At 43.6% G+C, this 19,811-nt stretch overlaps 1 protein-coding gene across 1 annotated transcript in view; it reads left to right on the top strand.

Moving 5' to 3' along the window:
- The window catches only part of ANXA13 (annexin A13), a 53,026-nt gene extending 36,446 nt beyond the window's left edge, over positions 1-16,580 (top strand). The window contains exons 8-11 of the mRNA XM_040432232.1: positions 1,216-1,317; positions 2,148-2,223; positions 9,381-9,493; positions 16,338-16,580. Of these exons, the coding sequence (XP_040288166.1) occupies positions 1,216-1,317; positions 2,148-2,223; positions 9,381-9,493; positions 16,338-16,457 (411 nt within the window). The 3' untranslated portion in view covers positions 16,458-16,580. The remainder of the gene's footprint in view (positions 1-1,215; positions 1,318-2,147; positions 2,224-9,380; positions 9,494-16,337) is intronic.
- The last annotated feature ends 3,231 nt before the right edge of the window (positions 16,581-19,811 follow it).

The following is a 19,811-nucleotide window of genomic DNA, read 5'->3' as shown; positions in this document are numbered from 1 at the left end:
TGTCATTTTCCAGCATCATATAGCAACATTTGTTGTGTACTAAATGGCGCTTTTGCCTTTGTACTTTAAGGCAGTATTATCTGGAACCTGTATGATACTCTTAGGCTACTTTCACACTAGCATTTTTACTGGATCCGGCAGGGTTCAGCAATAACGCTTCCGTTACTGATAATACAACCATCTGCATCCGTTATGAACGGATCCGGTTGTATTATCTTTAACATAGCCAAGACGGGGGGACGGATCCGTTTTCTATTGTGGCAGAGAAAATGGATCCGTCCCCATTGACTTGCATTGGGGGTCATCACGGATCAGTTTTTCCCAGGACGGAAAGCAAAATACAACATGTTGCGGTTTGCTCTCCGGTCTGGGAACGCAACTAAACGGAACGGAATGCATTTTGGAGCATTCCGTTCTGTTCAGTTCAGTTTTGTCCCTGATAATGAATGGGACAAAACTGAAGCGTTTTTTTCCGGTATTGAGCCCCCTATGACGGAACTCAATGCCAGAAAACTTTAACGCTAGTGTGAAAGTAGCCTAATTTGCACAGTTTTGGGAGGGAACCACGGTACCACAGATTTTTGCCTCCACAGATATTGACCTGGCCCTTCATCATTACACACATGTGTTTCCTGTTCATCCTTTTTTGGTAAGGCCACATGGTCTGGCAGTCACACGCTGCCTTAATCCAGCCCATCCACCGTGGCCAATGGTCACACAGTTTTACTGCAAAATCGTATAGCCATTGGGCAGCATGGGCAAGGTTTTGGTCCCATGCGGCAGCTGGACTGTGTGGCTTGTGTTGATCCAGAGAAAGACAACAACAGAACCTCCGTGTATTAGTTGCCAATTGTCTTCTAGAAAGGGGGTACAAAAAACTTTCCTGCAAATACGTGAATTACGAGAATAAGCACTCTAACGGGTTACTTTTAGAGCCTAATTTTATGCTAGATCCAAGAATCCCAAAATTGCCTCATGTAGGCAGGAGTAAATGAACTGTACTAGAAGTGATATAGAATTTTTTAAAACATTTCTGTGCAAAAGCGGAGTCAGAAAGGGTGTCAGGGTGGGTAGAAATTTACCATCTATGTGACCGTTGTACTGAAGAGCACAGATACGTTTACTATGGGATGAGTACAATCTCCATAATGCATCACACATGATGGTCTCCACCAAAATATATTTTGCTTATTTCTTCAATTTTTTCCCCCCTAGGCCGGTACAAATCGATGGGGCACAGATGAGTCGGAGTTTAATGTTATCTTGGCAACGAGGAACTACATGCAGCTGCAAGCCACATTTAAAGCATATGAAATTGTACGTGGTATGGACATTGATATGCTACGCTGGTCCTGGATGTAAAGACTGTGTGATATGATGAGTTCTACAATATCCAATATTTAGAACTGTCCCTCTAATACATCACCCTTACATAGGTCACCATATTTAGGTGACAGATTCACTTTAACATAGGCGAGTGCTGGCTCGGCTAATTCCGTTGACCCCATAGAAATGAATGGTAGCGGTGACCGCGTAAGCATGGTGGGCTCCCATTCAGTACTATGGGGAGATCACTTTGGGGGTGGCCGGACATGGGGAAACCCGGGGTCTTCTGGCCACCACCTTCCCCGCTCCGTTTTTGGTGTAGCGATATGCCCCCATTGTCTCAGACGGGAAAAACCTTTAAAGGGAACCTGTCACCGGGATTTTGTGTATAGAGCTGAGGACATGGGTTGCTAGATGGTCGCTAGCACATCGGCAATACCCAGTCCCCATAGCTCTGTGTGCTTTTATTGTCTAAAAAAATGATTTGATACATATGCAAATTACCCTGAGATGAGTCCTGTACGTGAGATGAGTCAGGGACAGGACTCATCTCAGGTTAATTTGCATATGTATCAAATCAGGTTTTTTTACACAATAAAAGCACACAGAGCTAGGGGGACTGGGTATTGCGGATGTGCTAGCGGCCATCTAGAAACATATGTCCTCAGCTCTATACACAAAATCCTGGTGACAGGTTCCCTTTAAGATGAATAATTAGATGTACAGAGCCCCCACTGATCCGATAGTGATGACCTATGCTGAAGACAAATCATCAATTCCAGAAAAACCCTTTAATAAATTACATTTCTGCTTTTTTGCAGCTAAACGGGAAAAACATTGAAGATGCAATTAAAAGTGAAACATCCGGAAACCTGAAGAAAGCTTATCTTACAATTGGTACGTGTGATTGGAATATTCACTTACAGGACATCAAATTCTCCTCTTCAAGGTTTCTTAAAGGCTATATACACCTTCAGGGGCATTTTTATATAATTGCATTTTATTAATTTTGGACTAAAAAAAATATTTTTTTTATTTATTAAAAATGTTCAGCCGTTTCTGAGATTCAAAGGTGGCCATACAGATGGATCGGCTGACAGCTATCACTACCGACTCCCTCCTGACTTCCCCATACACATAAGTGTTTGACTCGGCCAAGTGTCTATGTGTATTCGATGGGGAGAGAGGAGAAAGCTGCTGCCAGACACTCATTTGCCCAATCATTTGCTCTCCGACAGTCCGCAGGTCCCCATACTCTTTAGATTATCAGCCGAACTTGCCGTTCACTGAGGCTTAGGCAGCATTTAGATCTTCAGTCAACATTCGTTTCGGCAGATGTTGAGGAAAACAAGGATGGGGAGTGTTGGATTTAACCTGCCCGATCCTGTGTTCTCAAGGCAGATAAGCTGCTGTCAGTGGTGCCGGCAGCAGCTTATTCACCTCTCCGCCTCGAGAAGATGCATGCTCGGCTGTGGTCAGGAGGCCTAGCTGTGTATGATCATCTTTAAGCCACATGGTTGACCATCCTCTCAGCTGCAAGGCACTTTTGATTATACCTGGACGTAGTAGATGAAGTCCAGCTCTCAGGTGGTATATCCTTAATTAGCCTTCTCAAGCACGGATCCTGGAGGTGTCCAGTCCGGACCCAACGATAATCCTTTGAAAATAATCGGATAGATCCAGCGAGTAAAATCAGTGAATGTTAAAATACACACACAGACATGGTCGAAACGCGTCAGCCTATCACGTGTGTGTATTTTAATATTTTCTATCTGGAATAAAAGAATTCACAGATTTTACTCGCTGGATCCATCCGATTTTTTTTTTTCCAAATATTTGATTTTATGACTGCAGATGATAGTCTAATGAGCCAGTAGGACTCGCAGTCTATAGTCAGTGGGGGATGTGTAGTCATGAGAATTTTATAACTGAAGAACAAATTCTGCAACCCCTTTAATGTGGGCTTCTATATTGTCTGTAGTGTGCAGAGATGTGTGCGCAAATACCTAGTCTCTTTGTATGGAAGTATTCCCCAAGCTCTAAATCCAGCAGCTATACTGGATATGACACATTTCCATAACTTTCTTGCTGGCTTGTGGTATTATTTCGGTATTTTATAGGAGCATTTTTTGGCCATCATGTCTATAGTATGGGTTACGTAGACACTCCATGACAATATTACCAGAGCATTGGATGGTTTTGTTTCGGCACTGAATGGTGGTAGTATTTGGACACCATCTACCTATGCTACATGGGCACTGTATGGCGCTCCTATTAAATATGCCCTGTTAGGTGCCTTTATTTGGAAGAGGGTCACAATCTACGATTTATCCACACACGATGCCCAGAGAGATGTCACCTGTACATAGAGCTCAGGGAGATAAGTCAGGGGTTAATAATCTGTTCCAGATCCCAGGAGATGTGTGCATCCAAGAATGCGGTGGACTGTAAGTACAGTAGATGTGTCTGGAAGGATGTGGTCGCGGAGCTTATGTGAGGGCTTTTGTTTTATTCTGGCGTGAAAGGTACTTAGTGCAATTCTCCCAGCTGGCTCGGGAGGCAGGGAGCCAGGAACCAAACGCGTAACCCATCTGTACTGACATGTTCAGACATGGATCCCAGTGATTCCGTGAATATTTATTGTCTGTCGGAGATATGCACAGAATTTGGGAAACTTCTAGAGGTCCTGGCCCATATACTGAAAACCTCCATTCTGGAATGGAGTATTACAGGGCGATGTCACCATAGAACTCTGGCGTAAACACTACATCTCCTGCAATGCACTACAGCAGAGCATGCTCAGACAGTAGACCAGCCAGCAGGTGATACCTTACAGCTTGACAGATAAAGGTGCCAGATATATCGCCGGCTGCGAGCCACTGCTGCCCTGCTTACTTTGCTTAGCAGCCCAGACCCACCTCCTTGTGTCTTCTGGGCTGGGCTTGCTTTGTCCCTACACGCAGGCTGGGGCCTGCTTGTTGACAAGGTCTCTTCTCCTTCGCCCCTAGGGCACCTCCTCTGCCCCTTAAGGCACCTTCCCATGTGGAAGAATACCTAAGCAATAGGTCCCTTAGCTTGCTACGCTCCTGCAAAGGTGTGCTGTATTCTCTTGTCTGCCTGTGTACTGACCTCTGCCCATTTACTGTATTCTGACCCTCCACCTCCGGACCTCCATATTGACCCTTCACTGCCTGTCCTCACCTCATACAGATGTCACGGTCACTCCAGTGACAGAGGTTAGAAGATCAAAGAGACTGGCTGCACGTTAGGTTATCTGACAGCCTATCTGTTTTCACTTGTTGCAGTGTTGTTGTTGGTAATGACCACATCTCTTGTCTCAGTTGTAGCTTGTGGTCATTACTGCTCCTCTATTTAGTCTGGACTCACACTTCATACCATGCAGTTGATATTCTCTGCCTTTAGTTGGAAGAGTTGGTGTGTGGTCCTCATCTGAGTTCCTGCTCATCCATTTTCTATTGAAGATAAGTGTACTTCTCTTGGTATTTTGTTACTCCCATTTGCTTGTTGTTTACTAGGCTTCAGGGAGACGCTTGTTCGTTCATCTGGAAAGAAAATAGTAGTCTCAGACCCTGTCACTAATCCTAGGGCTTTTCAGGGTTACTAGGGCCTAGGTTTCCGGTGTATGAATATTCCCACCTTCAGGGTCTATTCATACTGACAGGAGTCAGGGGTAGGTTTAGGGTTTCTTTAGGTGGTCACCATTTCCCTTTCCCTAGCCTTGAGGCCTAGTTCTTGGTCATTTTCCTTCTGTTGTCATTCTGGTGTTCCTCCCCTCCCCCTACACTGTGACAACAGATTACCGTATAGCATGTACTCCGCCAGCCCTGACCTCAGCCTGTCCATGACTATGATTTTGCCCAAGGGCAAACTGGCCATAGACCCTACAGGTAAATTTCCCGGTAGGTCGACGCCCAGGGGGCCGCCCGAGCCCTCCTCATGGCTGCCGGATGGATACATAATGATCTGATGCATTAATTAATGCTAAGGGCATCCGGTACATATGTACCTGTCCAATGGCTGCAAGTGCCCTCCTGAACTCAACTGTATCACCGTCCTCAGGACAGTAATACAGTTGAATACTGTGCTTAGAGCAGAAGTATTTTGTGTGGCACTTGCTTCTGTAGAGGCAGTATTTTATGCTGCACTGTGGTATTTGGTTATGCTGGGGCAGTATATTGTGCTGCACTACAGTATTGCAGGCTCCGCCTAATTCTTTTGTCCCTGCCTACTTGTATTGCCCCACCTTCTGTAAATTTGAACCTGCCTACAACATGGGTCCACTTTCAGGGCTACTTTAAGTTCCTAGTCCGCCCATGATCTTACCTGACCCCTCGGTGCCCCGCACCGATGTCTCTGACTGCCTTGGGTCAGCTGTCAATCACACAGAGGCTATTCCAGCAGGTATTAGCCTGGTAGTTCCCCTGCACTGAAGTCCGGATCTCTGTACAGGGGTTAAAGGGTGAATACCAGGGGACTGACAGGATAACGCCATTAGGCTAGTCCTAATCCAAATCTGTTAATACAGTGCTTCCACACCCACTGCCGTGGCCATATACCATATAATGGTGTCGGTCAAACACTCCTTCAGGTGAGTGCTATTCCTTCTGACTTCCCTGTAAACATGCACTCTTGGCTCATCAGGGGAGGAAAATAAGCTGCTGCCAGACACACACAAAACGACTGGGCAACATGTCCGGCCCTTCTTCCTCTTGTCATGGTAGAGTTGGGACACCCGCATACAAATTCGATGGTTGTCCAGTCCTGCCAAAATCAGGTTTGGATGACATTCTTCTAATGTGTATAGCCACCTCAAGAATTAAGAATGCAGCTCTAGATGTGAATGGGCTAAAAAGAATCATACTGTATGTTCACACAGCTGGATTCGTGAGAAGATAAAGTGTAGTCCTTGTCTCTGGAGGACCGTGGAGGTCCATACAAAATACTAGACACCCAAGGAATTCTCTGTATACCCTGTAATGCCTCTTTACTCCTACGGGAGTGCTATACTGACAAAAAGATCATTGACTTTCTGGGTTTGCTGCTCTTTGAAGGAGCTCCCAGCACCACACGGTATGTTTTTTTTTCTCGGTGCCTTCGTATGCAGTAGTTTAGTTGACAATATTCACTTTATGTGGATTTCGTGAGGATTTTCTGCATAGGTAGCCTAAAGGTGGCCATATGCATTAGATGAATGTCGTCCAAACCTGATTTCAGCAGGACCGGACAGTCATCTAATTGGTAACCTCGCAACTGATTTGCTAAAGAAAGGTCTGTATATACAAACTGAAAAGAATGGCGTGGTATTAAACAAGCAGGACGTGAAAGAAAGGTCTGCCCTACCATTATGCCTGGTTTAATAGGGTTGCTCCTGCTGACAGTTACATAGTTAATACGGTTGAAAAAAGACATAAGTCCATCAAGTCCATCAAGGGGGTTTAATTTTAGCCCTTTATACTTGTTACCTAAAGGAATACATTTTTTTTTAGTGCAATTACTCAATGTGGATTTGAAGCTCTCCCATTTATCCTCTGTATTATTATGTGACAGTAGCTGCTCCCAGTCTATGCCCTGAAATTCTGCCCTCAACCCAGGGAAATTAGCCTTTTTGAAATTCTGTGTCTTTGCTCTGCCCGGCAGAGTTTGCTTCTTATAGTTTAGGGGGAATATAATTATATTGTGGTCACTATTACCTAGTGTTTCTCGAACAGTAACATTACCAACAAGCTCCGCATCATTAGAAATGATGAAGCATCGCCCCTAGTGGGAGCTTCTACAAACTGGTCCTGCAGAAAGTTGAGGAATCTTCTCAGTTTTAGTGCAGAATTTCAAATAGTACTTGAAGGGGTTATCCAAGATCTATAATGCCCCACCATATGCCAGGGCCCCTCACAGAGGTTGTACTTACCTCACTTCCCGGCACCTGCGTCAGTCCTGATGCCCGCACGGCTGCCGCTGCATCTTTCCGTTGCGTGGATGAAAACATCCGTCTTCGGGTAGGCAGCCAATAGCAGGCCGCGACGGGAACGAGCCTCCCTAGTATCACCCGTGATGCTAGGGAGACTTGTTCCCGTCGCTGACTGCTATTGGCTGACTACCCACCGACACCACGGGTTTTCATCCGTGCGACGGGGAGATGCAGCGGCGGGCATCGGGAGCGACGCGGGTCCCGGGGAGCGAGGTAAGTACAACTTCTGTGAGGGGCCCGGGCATATGGGGGCATTATAGATCTTGGATAACCCCTTTAAGTCTGTGATAAAACTCTGCAACACATGTAGCGTACGCTTCTAAAGTGTTTTCGCAGAAGAAATTCTGCAGAGGATATACCATATGTGAATCCAGTTTTACTCTCGAGTTATATATTGACTACTATTCCCAGCATGCTTGGACTCATAGCTGCCGCTGCTAATACCTGGACCCCAAGCATCAAGCAGAATGATTTGTACATTTCCCTTAATGTGATTATGAAACGTCACTAGGGTCAGACACTAGCAGAGCTCCGCTGGGAGAAGGATCCGGGTCAGGATCGGGGCAGGACATGCGTGAGACTGCATTGACATGTTCCCAAAATTGAATTCCTGGCAATTGTCTATGTATGAGTCATGTGTCAGCGGGTTTAAGTGGTCTGTGCCCGCCGCCCCCGCTGCTTGTACTGTGAGGAAATAGCTTATTATCGTACAAACAAGATTATTAATGTGAAGGCAATTCACGTCTCTGCTGCTCCTGACTAAAATGTTATCCGCTGTACTATAGGGACTGTCTAAATTGGGCAACACCTTCTTGCATGGTGAGTCCCCCTATCAGTGGCTGACAGGCGCTTGCCGGCGGTTCTGGGAGTTGGACCCCCACTGTTCAGATACTGATGACCTATCCTGGGGATAGTGCGAGCCCGCAGGGGAGGTGAGAGCAGGGAGGACGGGAGTGGTTGCGGAGGCGAGGATAGGAGTAGCAGTACCCATGGTGGCAGTCCTCACCCTGGCACTCCCAGTGATGGGAGGGGAGCACCCTTTCTTCCCTTTGGGGCACACCTTGGACTTTTGGGGGCCTCCTTCCTGGTGGTGGCTGGGGTGCAAGGCAGAAGAGCAGCTTCAGGACACATGGTGGAGGAGTCAATGACCAGGCCCGTTTGGTTAGAATAAGTTCTCTCTCTTTACTGAGCAGAGGATGGGAGTTAGAGTAGAAATGCAAACAGCAGGCACAGTTCTCAGGATTCTCCCAAAGGCTGTATATAGGAGGTAGCAATGATGGTTGTAGGCCTCCTTGAGTCCTTAGATTCAGATAGCCAGTCCGTCTCAGACGTGTGGCGGCTGCCAGAAGCAAATAACCCTTACCACAAGCAGTAAAGTCTATCTTCACAAACATGTGTTTACCTTTATTGTCCCAGTCTAGCACTGCCTTAAATTGGTCCTCAACCATCTGTAAATATATTCTATGGTTTCTTTCTCCCTGGGAGCGATTCTTAATAAAGTTGCTTTCTAGCAATTTTCCACTCTCAGGAATGGTGTTTTCCTGGATAAGTTTCTCTTTAGGGTCTACTTGACAGAGCACATCAAAGCAGGTCTTGTTGCTTGCCTGGTTAGCAGCAAACTCTCTCCTGTACAAACCAGGGGAGCAGAGCCAGCCTGTCTCCTGGCAACTAACTGAAGACTGCAACCGATATATAACCCTTTGGGATTCACAGTGCACTAATCCTCATCACAGTAAACATTAACCCTTTTAGCAGTGATCCACAATAATAACCCTTTTAGCAGTGATCCTCAGGGTCACTGCAATAGGACCATTAGTATTCTATTCCCGGAAAACCCATTTAAGCTCGAAATATAAATTGTATGCAGTAAGCTCCTGAGCTCCCCCTAGTGGTGACTGCAGGCAGGATTATAACTTTTGTGTCTATGCAGGGGATTTGGAGCTCTGTATCAGGAAAATGGACCTTTTTTAGGATCTTTTAGCATTCGGTACCTAATTAATACAATGGGACCAGTCATGTGCACTTTCAGCATTAATACTCTTTAAATAAACCATATTCTATTTTTTAGTACAATGCACAAAGGATTGTCAAGGATATTTTGCCAAGAAACTTAACAAAGCCATGAAGGGAGGTGGAACAGACGAAGACGCATTAATCCGAATTCTTGTCACCAGGGCGGAGGTAAGAGACTCCTAGAATCTATGGTAGACATATACGCCTGTGACACAATCTCGTTTTTATATCCATCGTTCTGATTCGAAAAGTTATTTTGACGTATCTTAGTGGCTGGTCATCTAGAGTTAAAAGAACTGCTCTAAGTAGCAGTCTGCAATCGTCATTCCTTCCTTCATCTTCATGCCCAGTGATGTAGTCGATACCCATACCTTATAGACTGTAGGTGGACAGGACAGGGTCCGTTAATAGGTCTATGATGCCTGTAGTATACTATTGCCCTAAAAACTGACTGTGTACTTATTAGTACATTAGAAAAGTGTATGTACTATGGTATTATATTATGTACAAATATGAATAATTAATACAAAGGGTTAAAAGGAGGTTCATAAAAAAAAATAACAGTAAAAAATAAAAAAATGAATTAAAAAAACAACAGAGTCTCATTACCTCTTTTAAACAATAGGGGGCGGCAGAGACATTATGTCCAAAACATACAATACCCGCCGTACGGCTGTAGAGATGAGGCCCCTTGTGTTGTTTGCTATAGACTTCAGCCAGAAATTAGGAAAGTCTTGGGAAAAGACACGACATGATGACGACATACAGGAGAGGGAACGCCGGGATGTGCATTGTATTCTATGGAAAAGTCTTCATCTATGTCCAGTAGATACCGGCTATGAGATACCACTGGCCACACGATGTACAGGCTGTACTGCACATTACTGTGCATAGTATTATATATCATACTACTGTGTATAGTATTATATATCATACTACTGTGTATAGTATTATATATCATACTACTGTGTATAGTATTATATATCATACTACTGTGTATAGTATTATATATCATACTACTGTGTATAGTATTATATATCATACTACTGTGTATAGTATTATATATCATACTACTGTGTATAGTATTATATATCATACTACTGTGTATAGTATTATATATCATACTACTGTGTATATTATTATATCATACTACTGTGTATAGTATTATATATCATACTACTGTGTATAGTATTATATATCATACTACTGTGTATAGTATTATATATCATACTACTGTGTATAGTATTATATATCATACTACTGTGTATAGTATTATATATCATACTACGCTGTATAGTATTATATATCATACTACTGTGTATAGTATTATATATCAAACTACGCTGTATAGTATTATATATCATACTACTGTGTATAGCAGGGGTACTCAAGTACTTTTTCTAAAGATCTACATACCTTTACAACACCATTGGCGTGTAGCGCTGCATTATTATAATTTTTTTTTTACAGTAATCCACACCAGTGATGGTCAGTTCGCAGTGTTCGCCAGCGAACACATGCGGGCTGCCATCTTTAGTTAGGTAGACTCACCCGTCCGGCGATGCACAGGTAAGCCCTTACCTGTGCTGTGTCGGGAGCGACGGGAGCCGGTCTGAAATCAAATGTAGTCACCGGGAGCAGGCAGTTCCGAGAACAGCCCGATGAAGGCCCCCCCGGCGGCTGTTCATGGAACTGCCTGCTCCCGGTGACTGCATTTAATTTCAGAGAGGCTCCCGGCACAGGCACAGGTAAGGGCTTACCTGTGCATCGCCGGACGGGTGAGTCTACCTAACTAAAGATGGCAGGCCGCATGTGTTCGCTGGCGAACACTGCGAACTGACTATCACTGATCCACACCTCCAAGCCCACCTAGTCTCCTTTCTGATGACCAAACAGTAAGAATAAGAATGTCCTTTCAGTGCTCCCTAACAATAATGATGCCCATTTAATGCTCCTCAGACAGTATGATATCCCTTTAGTACTCCACAGAGTATGAGTGTACCCTCACAGCAGGGTGATCACTTGGTGCCCCCACACCTTATGATGCTCCTTAGTGCCCCTGACACATTGTGATGTCTCCTTAGTCCCTCTCCACAGACTATGAATACCCTAAATGCTCCCTCACAGTAGTATTGCCCTATCTGTGCCCCTTCAAAGTTGTAATGCCCTCTTTGTGCCCCCTTCACAGTAATAATCCCCATTGTTCCCCCTTCATAATAATAATCCCCATTGTGCTCCCTTCATAGTAATAATCCCCATTGTACTCCCTTCATAGTAATAATCCCCATTGTGCCCCCTTCATAGTAATAATCCCCATTGTGCCCCCTTCATAGTAATAATCCCCATTGTGTCTCCTTCATATTAATAATCCCCATTGTGCCTCCTTCACAGTAATAATTCCCATTGTGCTCCCTTCATAGTAATAATCCCCATTTTGCTCCCTTCATAGTAATAATCCCCATTGTGCCCCCTTCATAGTAATAATCTACATTGTGCCTCCTTTACAGTAATAATGCCCCTTAATAATAGTAATGCCCATTGTACCCCTTCACAGTAATAATGCCCATTGTGCCCCCTTAATAGTAATAATGTCCATTGTGCCCCCATAATAGTAGTAATGCCCATTGTGCCCCCTTCACAGTAGTAATGCCCATTGTGCCCCTTCACAGTAATAATGCCCTCTGTTCCCCCTCCACAGTAGAAATGTCCATTGTGCCCCCTTAATAGTAGTCATTTCCTCTGTGCTAGTAATGCCCATTGTGCCCCCTTCACAGTAATAATGCCCTCTGTGCCCCCTTCATAGTAATAATGCCCTCTGTGCACTGTGCCCCTTCAGAGTAGTAATGCCCTCTGTGCATTATGCCCTCTCCATAGTAGAAATGCCCATTGTACCCCCTCCATAGTAGAAATGCCTATTGTGCCCCCTTCACATTAGCAATGCCCTCTGTGCCCACTCCAAAATAGAAATGCCCAGTGTGCCCCCTCCATAGTAGAAATCCCCATTGTGCCCCTCACATTAGCAATGCCCATTGTGCCCCCTCCATAGTAAAAATCCCCATTGTGCCCCCTTAATAGTAGTAATACCCTCTGTGCTAGTAATGCCCATTGTGCCCCCTTCACAGTAATAATGCCCTCCATGCCCCTTCATAGTAGTAGTGCCCTCTGTGCACTGTGCCCTCTCCATAGTAGAAATGCCCATTGTGCCCCTTCACATTAGCAATGCCCTCTGTGCCCACTCCAGAGTAGAAATGCCCATTGTGCCCCCTCCATAGTAGAAATCCCCATTGTACCCCTTCACATTAGCAATGCCCATTGTGCCCCCTCCATAGTAAAAATCCCCATTGTGCCCCCTTAATAGTAGTAATGCCCTCTGTGCTAGTTATTCCCATTGTGCCCCCTTCACAGTAATAATGCCCTCCATGCCCCCTTCATAGTAGTAGTGCCCTCTGTGCACTGTGCCCTCTCCATAGTAGAAATGCCCATTGTGCCCCCTCCATAGTAGAAATGCCCATTGTGCCCCTTCACATTAGCAATGCCCATTGTGCCCCTTTAAAAGTAGTAATGCCCTCTGTGCTAGTAATGCCCATTGTGCCCTCTTCACAGTAATGCCCATTGTGCCCCTTTAATAGTAGTAATGCCCTCTGTGCTAGTAATGCCCTCTGTGCCCCCTTCACATTAGCAATGCCCAAGTTGATCCAGAGGGGAAAAAAAACTCTGTGAGGTAGAAGCCAATTTTCCTCACTTTAGGGGAAAAAATTCCTTCCCGACTCCAATCAGGCATCAGAATAACTCCCTGGATCAACGACCCCTCTTTAGTAGCTATAGCCTGTAATATTATTACACTCCAGAAATACATCCAGGCCCCTCTTGAATTCCTTTATTGTACTCCCCATCACCACCTCCTCAGGCAGAGAGTTCCATAGTCTCACTGCTCTTACCGTAAAGAATCCTCTTCTATGTTTGTGTACAAACCTTCTTTCCTCCAGATGCAGAGGATGTCCCCTCGTCACAGTCACAGTCCTGGGGATAAATAGATGATGGGATAGATCTCTGTACTGACCCCTGATATATTTATACATAGTAATTAGATCTTCCTTTCAGTTGTCTTTTTTCTAAAGTGAATAACCCTAATTTTGATAATCTTTCAGGGTACTGTAGTTGCCCCATTCCAGTTATTACTTTAGTTGCCCTCCTCTGAACCCTCTCCAGCTCTGCTATGTCTGCCTTGTTTACAAGAGCCCAGAACTGTACACAGTACTCCATGTGTGGTCTGACTAGTGATTTGTAAAGTGGTAGGACTATGTTCTCATCATGGGCATCTATGCCCCTTCTGATGCAACCCATTATCTTATTAGTCTTGGCAGCAGCTGCCTGACACTGGTTTCTACAGCTTAGTTTGCTGTTCACCAAAATTCCTAGATCCTTTTCCATGTCAGTGTTACCGAGTGTTTTACCATTTAGTATGTACGGGTGACTTGCGATATTCCTTCCCATGTGCATAACCTTACATTTGTCAGTGTTAAACCTCATCTGCCACTTATCTGCCCAAGCCTCCAATCTATCCATATCCCTCTGTAGCAGTATCCTACTATAAGTATAAGTAGGTTACTGCACTGTATATAGTACTATAGGTTACTACACTGTATATGGTACCATAGGTTACTGCACTGTATATAGTACTATTAGTTACTGCACTGTATATTGTACTATAGGTTACTGCACTCTATATAGTACCTTAGGTTACTGCACTGTATATAGTTCCATAGGCTACTGTACTGTATATAGCACCTTAGGTCACTGAACTGTATATAGTACCTTAGGTTACTGCACTGTATATACTACAATAGGTTACTGCACTGTATATAGTACCTTAGGTCACTGCACTGTATATAGTACTATAGTTTACTGCACTGTATATAGTACTATAGGTTACTGCACTGTATATACTACAATAGGTTACTGCACTGTATATAGTACCTTAGGTCACTGCACTGTATATAGTACTATAGTTTACTGCACTGTATATAGTACTATAGGTTACTGCACTGTATATAGTACCAAAGGTTAGTGTACTGTATATGGTACCTTAGGTCACTGCACTGTATATAGTGCCATAGGTTACTGCACTGTATATAGTACCTTAGGTCACTGCACTGTATATAGTACTATAGTTTACTGCACTGTATATAGTACCTTAGGTTACTGCACTGTATATAGTACCTTAGGTTACTACACTGTATATAGTACTATAGGTTACTGCACTGTATATAGTACTATAGGTTACTGCACTGTATATAGTACCAAAGGTTAGTGCACTGTATATGGTACCTTAGGTTACTGCATTGTATATAGTACTATAGGTTACTACACTGTATATAGTACTATAGGTTACTACACTGTATATAGTACCTTAGGTTACTGCACTGTATATAGTGCCATAGGTTACTGCACTGTATATAGTGCCATAGGTTACTGCACTGTATATAGTACCTTAGGTTACTGCACTGTATATAGTACTATAGGTTACTGCACTGTATATAGTACCTTATGTTACTGCACTGTCTATAGTACCATAGGTTACTGCACTGTATATAGTACCTTATGTTACTGCACTGTATATAGTACTATAGGTTACTGCACTGTATATAGTACCTTAGGTTACTGCACTGTATATAGTACTATAGGTTAATGCACTGTATATAGTACCTTAGGTTACTGCCCTGTATATAGTACTATAGGTTACTGCACTGTATATAGTACTATAGGTTACTGCACTGTATATAGTACTATAGGTTACTGCACTGTATATAGTACTATATGTTACTGCACTGTATATAGTACCTTAGGTTACTGCACTGTATATAGTACTATATGTTACTGCACTGTATATAGTACTATATGTTACTGCACTGTATATAGTACTATAGGTTACTGCTCTGTATATAGTACTATATGTTACTGCACTGTATATAGTACTATAGGTTACTGCACTGTATATAGTACTATAGGTTACTGCACTGTATATAGTACTATATGTTACTGCACTGTATATAGTACTATAGGTTACTGCACTGTATATAGTACTATAGGTTACTGCACTGTATATAGTACTATATGTTACTGCACTGTATATAGTACCTTAGGTTACTGCACTGTATATAGTACTATATGTTACTGCACTGTATATAGTACCTTAGGTTACTGCACTGTATATAGTACTATAGGTTACTGCACTGTATATAGTACCTTAGGCTACTGCCCTGTATATACTACAATAGGTCACTGCACTGTATATAGTACCTTAAGTTACTGCACTGTATATAGTACCTTAGGTTACTGCACTGTATATAGTACCTTAGGTTACTGCACTGTATATAGTACCTTAGGTTACTGCACTGTATATAGTACTATAGGTTACTGCACTGTATATAGTACTATAAGTTACTGCACTGTATATAGTACCTTAGGTTACTGCACCGTATATAGTACTATAGGTTACTGCACTGTATATAGTACCATAGGTTACTGCACTGTATATAGTACCATAGGGTTACTGCACTGTATATAGTACCATAGGTTACTGCACTGTATATAGTACTATAGGTTACTGCACTGTGTATAGTACTATAGGTTACTGCACTGTATATAGTACTATAGGTTACTGCACTGTGTATAGTACTATAGGTTACTGCACTGTATATAGTACCTTAGGTTACTGCCCTGTATATACTACAATAGGTCACTGCACTGTATATAGTACCTTAGGTTACTGCCCTGTATATACTACAATAGGTCACTGCACTGTATATAGTACCTTAGGTTACTGCACTGTATATAGTACCTTAAGTTACTGCACTGTATATAGTACCTTAGGTTACTGCATTGTATATAGTACCTTAGGTTACTGCATTGTATATAGTACTATATATTACTGCATTGTATATAGTACCTTAGGTTACTGCACTGTATATACTGTAGTTTCTGATCAAGATGATTTTCTCCTTTTTTACAGATTGACCTTGAAACAATCAAGCAGAAATACCAGGAGTTGTACAAGAAGAGTCTAGCGGAAGCCATTAAGTCAGACACGTCGGGAGATTTCGGCAGGCTTCTGGTTGCTCTTCTGCACTGAGTCACGTTGTCCGCCCGGTAGAGGACGAGGCGCTGATCTCTATCGATCTCAATGTTTTCTCCACATGTCATCTGCAATGTTAACACATGGGAAACTGAAATAAATTCTACATTCTGTCTTCATTTTCGTTGTTTACATGTGGAAGATCCTCAGTCTGAGAGCGACCACTCACCTCCCGGCCGTCACAGGACATCACAAAGTCCTGAATAGCTCAATAATTGCCAGGGTGCGAGGTGTTTATGCCTGTAGACCTCCAAGAATTTATCCATCAACTCACTAACTGTTTTACACCACCAAGGACTATTATCAACCGCTTCACTATCCTTGACCACCAGGGACTGTTAATCCCTTCACTACCCTAGACCACCAGGAACTTACTCCATCCGTTAAGCATATACATCATCCAGATCTATACACCACCATAGCCTATAGGTGATTTACGCCACTGTTAGACATCCATTGCAGCCTCCATTTAATGCATACAGCAGGAGCTTTTCCTGGCATACACTTTAAGTGGAGAACATAAGTCTGTCACTACCCTACACCATCTGTGATTTTATCGTTAACCTCTTCACTGCCCTAAACTATTATGGATGAGGGAACTGATCCCTGTATAACCCACCAAGGATGTTCCCATTAACCCATTCAACACCCCAGGCCAACAAGAATATCTAAACACCAAGGATGTCTTCATTAACCCCTTTTGCCACCCTAGACCACCACAGTCTTCAACTGGAAGTTTGGCATTCTAGTTTCTGGTATTTTTTCACAAAGATCCACTCCCTTATCTGGATTTGGACATGTAGCATCATACACCAGTAGTACCCTTCCTCTGGGATGTCGGCCATCATATTATGACACAATGAAAAACATACTGACAGCAATGAAACACATGAGTACAACAGGTCACAGGATACACTGACAGAAAACGATAGATTAGAACATAATATTAGGAGTCTGGAAACAAAAGCAAAGAACTTACACCCCGGCAACCAGAGAAGCAAAAGGCCTGGACATTTAAAGGCTTAACCAATCAACAGCATTTCACCAGGCCAAGCTAGGAGATACCATGACCCAGATTCAGAGGCAAGGCTGCCCCAAACAATGTTAGTACACAGATGAGGAACAGGCTTCAAATCCCTGTTTTTGTCATAAATATTGTATCTTTTGAATAGGGATTTGGTTAGCATGGTGTAGTGGCAGCATGATACGCTGGGTCCCCCAGGCACCGTCAAGGTGTCACCACTTGCTGCTGCTCTCCGGAGGGGATGGTAAGGTGTGGTGCACCCTAATGGGAAATAAGTCCAGAGAGTCAAGGTCTGCAGTGAACTAGTGTGCTTCTTTACCAGGCAATGCACTGAGCTGTCTTCTCCAGTCTCCTCCGGGGCAGAAGAAGGTTTCATGCTGAGCGAAGACCTGAGCTAGCTGTCCCTCTATTTCAGAAGGCTAGAACCCTGGCCAAAAGCTGGTGGCCCAGGGTCTGTGGCTCAGTTGTCCGGCTGGCCCCCATGGTCAATGGGCTGGTAACCTGAGGCCCGTGGCTCAGCATCCCTATCTCAGCGTCTTCTTCTGGTCACTCATGCAGTCCGGCAGAGTGTCTCCTACTAAGTAAGCACTGGTCCCAATCTGCAGACTCGCAGAGTCTCTCCTTATAAACATTGGTTCATATTTGCTGACAACCAAGAGCTATGACGGCTCTCCTTATATACGGTTTCTAGATGTACTAGAACCTTCTAGTGGGTGGAGTGGAGAATCACAACCTAAACAGAAACATTGATACAATTTCTGTTGAGTGTCTATCATAGAGTTTCAATGCAAGTCTATGGGGATGAATAAGCAGTTTTTCAATACAGACGGTCAGAAGGTCAGTGTGTTTAATTTTTTCCCTTCCAAATCTTTGCACAGGTAGAAAGTTCCAAAGTCATTCAGTATTAGGCTACTTACACACTTGCATTTTTGCCTGATCCGGCAGGGATCAGCAAAAACGCTTCCGTTATTGATAATACAGTTGTGTTCAAAATTATTCAACCCCCACTGAAATTGACTGTTTTGGCCAGTTTGACATTGATTTTGATCATTTCAGTCGTCTTGTTTACAATTAAATCAAAGAGGCCCTTGTAAGTCAGACAAATAGAACATAACATTTATAATGAAATAACCACAAATGTCTTTTCTGTGCTCACATCATTATCAGTTCTATTCAACCCCCAAGTGACATTCAATCTTAGTACTTAGTACAACATCCTTTTCCAGTTATAACAGCTTTTAAACGTGAAGCATAGCTTGACACAAGTGTCTTGCAGCGATCTACGGGTATCTTCACCCATTCTTCATGGGCAAAAGCCTCCAGTTCAGTCACATTCTTAGGCTTGCGCGCTGCAACTGCTTTCTTTAAGTCCCACCAGAGGTTCTCAATCGGATTTAAGTCTGGTGACTGCGATGGCCACTTCAAAATGTTCCAGCCTTTAATCTGCAACCATGCTCTAGTGGACTTGGAGGTATGCTTGGGATCATTGTCCTGTTGAAAGGTCCAACGTCTCCCAAGCCTCAGGTTTGTGACGGACTGCATCACATTTTCATCCAATATCTCCTGGTACTGAAGAGAATTCATGGTACCTTGCACACGCTGAAGCTTCCCTGTACCTGTAGAAGCAAAACAGCCCCAAAGCATGATTGACCCCCCGCCATGCTTCACAGTAGGCAAGGTGTTCTTTTCTTCATAGGCCTTGTTCTTCCTCCTCCAAACATAGCGTTGATCCATGGGCCCAAACAGTTCTAATTTTGTTTCATCAGTCCACAGAACACTATCCCAAAACTTTTGTGGTTTGTCCACATGACTTTTGGCATACTGCAGTCGACTCTTCTTATTCTTTGGAGACAGCAAGGGGGTGCGCCTGGGAGTTCTGGCATGGAGGCCTTTATTACGCAGTGTGCACCTTATTGTCTGAGCTGAAACTTCAGTGCCCACATCTGACAAATCTTTTTTCAGTTCCTCAGCAGTCACACGGGGACTTTTCTCCACTTTGCGCTTCAGGTAGCGCACAGCAGTCAAAGTCAGCATCTTCTTTCTGCCACGACCAGGTAGCGTTTCAACAGTGTCCTTTGCCTTGAATTTGCGAATGATGCTTCCTATGGTGTCTTTGCAATCTTCTTATAGCCATTGCCCTTCCTGTGAAGAGAAATCACCTCTTCTCTTGTCTTCCTGGACCATTCTCTTGACTTCACCATGTTTGTAAACACACCAGTAAATGTCTAGAAGGAGCTGAGTATCACAGTCCTTTTAAATCTGCCTAATTGGTGCTTATTTTGCTTGATTGCTGCTCCTTGACATCCACAGGTGTTTTCAATACCTGA

This window comes from Bufo bufo, chromosome 5 (genome assembly GCF_905171765.1).
Source record: "Bufo bufo chromosome 5, aBufBuf1.1, whole genome shotgun sequence".
In the NCBI taxonomy this organism is placed as follows: domain Eukaryota; kingdom Metazoa; phylum Chordata; class Amphibia; order Anura; family Bufonidae; genus Bufo; species Bufo bufo.
The sequence above is the reverse complement of the archived record's forward strand: the minus strand, read 5'-3'. Positions and strand labels throughout refer to the sequence as shown.